The sequence below is a fragment of the Paroedura picta genome, chromosome 3 (genome assembly GCF_049243985.1).
Source record: "Paroedura picta isolate Pp20150507F chromosome 3, Ppicta_v3.0, whole genome shotgun sequence".
In the NCBI taxonomy this organism is placed as follows: Eukaryota; Metazoa; Chordata; class Lepidosauria; order Squamata; family Gekkonidae; genus Paroedura; species Paroedura picta.
In genome coordinates, this window is record NC_135371.1 from 170,088,536 (window position 1) to 170,093,117 (window position 4,582).

Genomic DNA, 4,582 nt, shown 5'->3' on the forward strand with positions numbered 1-4,582 from the left:
GGTCTGAGGCATGGACACCCAAACAAAGTACCCGTAGACACCAAGAAAACATAGCATCACTGCACCAGGCAGAGTGTTCCATCTATACCACCATCTGTAGTCCAGATGTCCATGGAGTACAATTGCCATGAGCCCCTGCCAGCAGGGCTCATGGGAATTGTAGTCCATGGACATATGGAGGGCCACAGTTTGCCTGCCCTTGATCTATACCTTGTGGCTAATGGCAAACTTGGGACCTCTGCCCTTTATGTTTTCATAACCCGCTCTTCAAAATTAAAAAGCACTTCTTAAATTAATGGAAGGGAAATTGCACTGCTGTAAATATTTGCCTCCTAAATAGACAGTCCCTCTTGAATAAATAAACAAAGAGGCTTAGTAGTGGAGCAGTTTATTAAAATGGGATGGGAACTCTTCTGCAGCCCTTGAGATACTCAGTCACAGATCTCCCAGGTACCTCTAGCTCTACCCTTAATGAAAATACTTCCTGTAGACCCTCTTAATGGCCGCCTTCATCTCATTGTTCCGGAGGGTGTAGATGAAAGGGTTCAACATGGGGGTTACCAGGGTAAACATGATAGCTACCACGGTGTCCTTGTGCTCGGGATGTTTGGCGCTCGGCTTGAAGTTGACGAAGCTTACGCCGCCAGAGTACATGGCCACCACACAGATGTGGGACCCGCACGTCGAGAAAGCCTTGCGCTTGGCTACGGCTGACGGAATCCTGAGGATGGTGTCGAAAATGAATATGTATGAAATGATAATGAGCACGAACGGCCCCAGGATCTCCACTAACCCCTCGGTCATCAAGACGAGATCTATGAGGGTTGAGCCAGAGCAGGAGACATCCAGAATTGGGTAAAGGTCACAGAAAAACTGAGGGATCTCCCCAGGGTCGCAGAACTCGACTCGGGCCATCATAATGGTATAAAGCACAGAGTGTAAGAAGGGGATAATCCAGGACACTGCGGTCAACTGGGCGCAACGCTTGTAGCTCATCATGGTAGAATAGTACAGTGGGCGGCAGATAGCCACAAAACGGTCGTAGGCCATGGAAGCAAGGATGTAACTGTCGGCGTTGCCGGTAAAGAGAGCGAAGAAAAACTGGGTGAGGCAGCCGTGGTAGGAGATGGTCTTTTTCTGAGACAGGAGGTTCTTGAGCGCCTTGGGGATGATGTTGCTGCAAAAGACCAAGTCGCATCCCGCAAAGAAGCTCAGGAACAAGTACATGGAGGAGCTGCGCATCAGAGCAGATCACGAAGATGATGGTGACGTTCCCCAGGAGGCTGAGCAGGTACATGAAGAGGAAGAACGGGGAAAGGATCTTCTGGACTTCTGGTTGGGATGTGGAACCACGGATGAGGAATTCGGAGACCGGGGTAACGTTCCCGTGATTCCTTGTTCTAGGGATGAGAAAACAAGAAATGTAGAGGTCTGCCACCAAAGTTTTGGCTGGTTATGACAAACTCGCACACACTTTCCCACTTAGGCAAGTTTTCCCCTCCAATATAAAATGTTGTTCCCTCACCGGCTGAGCAGCCCTTGTAGCCTAAATTCTGTGTTATAAAATAAAGTTGATCATCACTCACTGATCTTTTGGGTTTACCCAGCCCTGGAATATTTTGTGGAGGTGTAGGGACTTCTTTTGAAGAAGAAGAAGAGTTGGTTCTTATATGCCGCTTTTTTCTACCTGAAGGAGTCTCAAAGCGGCTTACATTTGCCTTCCCTTTCCTGTCCCCACAACAGACACCCTGTGAGGTGGGTGAGGCTGAGAGAGCCCTGAGATTACTGAAGAAGAAGAAGAGTTGGGTCTTATATGCCACTTTTCTCTACCCGAAGGAAGCTCAAAGCGGCTTACATTCACCTTCCCTTTCCTCTCCCCACAACAGACACCCTGTGAGGTGGGTGAGGCTGAGAGAGCCCTGATATTCCTGCTCAGTCAGAACAGCTTTATCAGTGCTGTGGCAAGCCCAGGGTCGCCCAGCTTGCTGCATGTGGGGGAGCAGGGAATCGAACCCCACTCGCCAGTTTAAAAGTCCATGCTCCTAACCACTACACAAAGCTGGCTCTTAAAATCTTTGTCAGAATGACACTGAAGCATTGTCAACAACTAACAAAGAAAAGACCCCTTCGGGTAGAGAAAAGCGGCATATAAGAACCAACTCTTCTTATTTTATTTTGACATAGAATTCCCTGCACTCTCCTGATTTCTAGAAGGCAAGTACCTTCTGCTGGTACCCCTAATTTTCCTTTCCTAGAATTAATAGTATCCCTCTTATTCTGTGGAGTCTGAAGCAAGCTTTCTTTCTTACACAAGTCTAAGGAAATCCTCATACCTGATTTCCCCTCTTTAACTGGGGAGGGATCCTCCTTCTCTCCTCAGAAGAATGCTCCCCTCTCCGTTGGCCTGAATTGGGGTATCATCTCATGGCTCAAATTCTCCAAATATCTGTCCCAGTTCTCCAGACACTAGGTAAATCTACTTTCAGTTTTTTAGCAAAGATTCTTCTGTCTAAAATTTCTCCTCGGAACCGATGTTCAGCTGAGGTTCAGGCTGGTTCTGTCAGACCGCTCTCTGGAACAGGACCAGAGTCAGAATAATCCCACTCCAGCACATAGCTACCGTATCAATTCCTTCTCAACTGTTGCTGGCCAATTACAGTGCTTGGAGCAAGCTGTTGCTCTAGCTCTCTCTTAGACCGTTTATGCACTGGAGGTTTCATGCCAGGCTGCAAGCTGGAGTTTTAATCGTGGCAGGTTGTCCCACCTCTTCCTGCACCCACATGGGGGAGCACTTGGCCTGGTGCACGTCATCCGCCCCTGATTTGTGCTCCTGCACAGGAGCTGGGGCAGTGAAGGTCCCAGTGCATAAATGGTCTTAGTGAGGAACTTTAACCCTTCACTCATTAGCTTTTGTTAGTTCAGCACTTCTATATTGCTGTCTGTCACACTGGTAGATTTCAAGGCATACATTCCTTTCACTAGCTACACATTCTGTGTAGTAGGAAGTTGGAACAGATCTGTTCAACAAGCCTAGCAGTTTGGTAGGATGTAACTTTGGGCAGAGATGCAGTGTAAAAAATACATGGTCTCCGTTGTCTTCTCTGCTTTGTCTATCTCTTTTTTGCTCCACCTCCTCTTCCCCCATGCTCTGAACCCAACATTCTGCGGGTTCAGAAATGCAAAACATTGACCTCCTACTCATTATTGTTTTAATTAGTTTTGGGGCTTCCGAACAGCATTCATATGCAATGTATGATTTTTCCACCCAATCTGCTTAATGCATTGACTTGGTAACAGGAGGATGTCTAGATTGCAGACTTAAATTTATTACCATGAGAAACCCAGAAAAAATATTATTTGACATGACTTGGGGATTCTGAGTTTCTTCACAAGAACACAATAGTCAGTGGAATCATTGTGTCACAGGGAACCACTGCAAGCATCCAAAGTTATAAAGTATTTATTAAGAAGAAAAAGTTACAGCTTACTTTTAGCACAGAACCAGATTGAGCAAGGAACCAAAAGAACTGGGTGAAACACAAATATTTCTGTCTATCTCTGTACATGCTGTATAGATTCTCTCTACCCCCCCCCCTGCTTTTGCCAGGTTTCAGCCCAAAGAGAAAAAAACGGATAAAATGTTCATCCACATCTCCATAGCAAAAACCTAGTTCTTGACAACCAGTCCCTTTACAAAAGAATAAATAGACATACATCTGACATTAATCAGCTTTAGGATGCTTAGGGCTGATCCTGCGTTGAGCAGGGGGTTGGACTAGATGGCCTGTATGGCCCCTTCCAACTCTATGATTCTAGGATGCTAGGATGCTAGGATTCTAGGATTCTAGGATTATAATCACAGCATTCAGAAAGCACTGGGAGAACATTTTAATTTTCCAGGGTGCCGCATTGCTGACCTAATAGTGACAGAAGCTTCATAGGGAGAGTACAATGGGAGACTGCTGGATTTTACTCACAACTTCAGAACAATGGACCTCCAGGGCTGAATAGGGAGAGGAATTTCTCTCTCTAGAGATGCTCATTTGTTGCTTCTAAGCATTATTCCCCTGTTCTACTCAAGCTGATTACACTTCACACTGCACTTTTGCATTCCGGTACCCTTCTTCGCAAAACCCATCTCGCCTTCTGATAGGACTGTGCATAAAGAAATTCCCAACTTACCGGAAATAGGTCTTCTGTTTTCTGGACTAAGAGGTGGAATTATTGTATACGTTGTTGATATTGATGACCTGAAAGATGCAGGGAGCTTCACACAGGGAGGTAATGTTGAGCAGATTTATTGAGCAGATTTGGTGCATCATTTGCTGGATCATGAGAAGGCAGTGATGCAATGGTCCCTTCAGCTTTTATTCATGCCTCTGGACTCTTGGGAGCTGTGATATCCAGAACTGAGGGATGAAGGATGGCACAGCCAGGTTCACGAGAGATTCTCTCGGGACTAATTTAGACACCTCAAGGGTTTAGCAAATTAGCCTCATGTTTATAGCAACCCCTCCTGAATTTTCCCCATGGAGTGACTCTAAGACCGATTATGCATGGGGAAGGTAGTCCAGGGTGGTGG

The 4,582-nt window shown here is 46.1% G+C and overlaps 1 protein-coding gene across 1 annotated transcript; it reads right to left on the minus strand.

Annotated features, from left to right (window-relative positions):
- Positions 1 to 468: 468 nt before the first annotated feature.
- LOC143831244 (olfactory receptor 1f45-like) lies at positions 469 to 4,138 on the minus strand. Its single transcript, XM_077324305.1, is given in 3 exon segments — positions 469 to 1,231; positions 1,233 to 1,400; positions 4,077 to 4,138. Coding segments are annotated over 3 exon segments (993 nt in total).
- Positions 4,139 to 4,582: the final 444 nt, after the last annotated feature.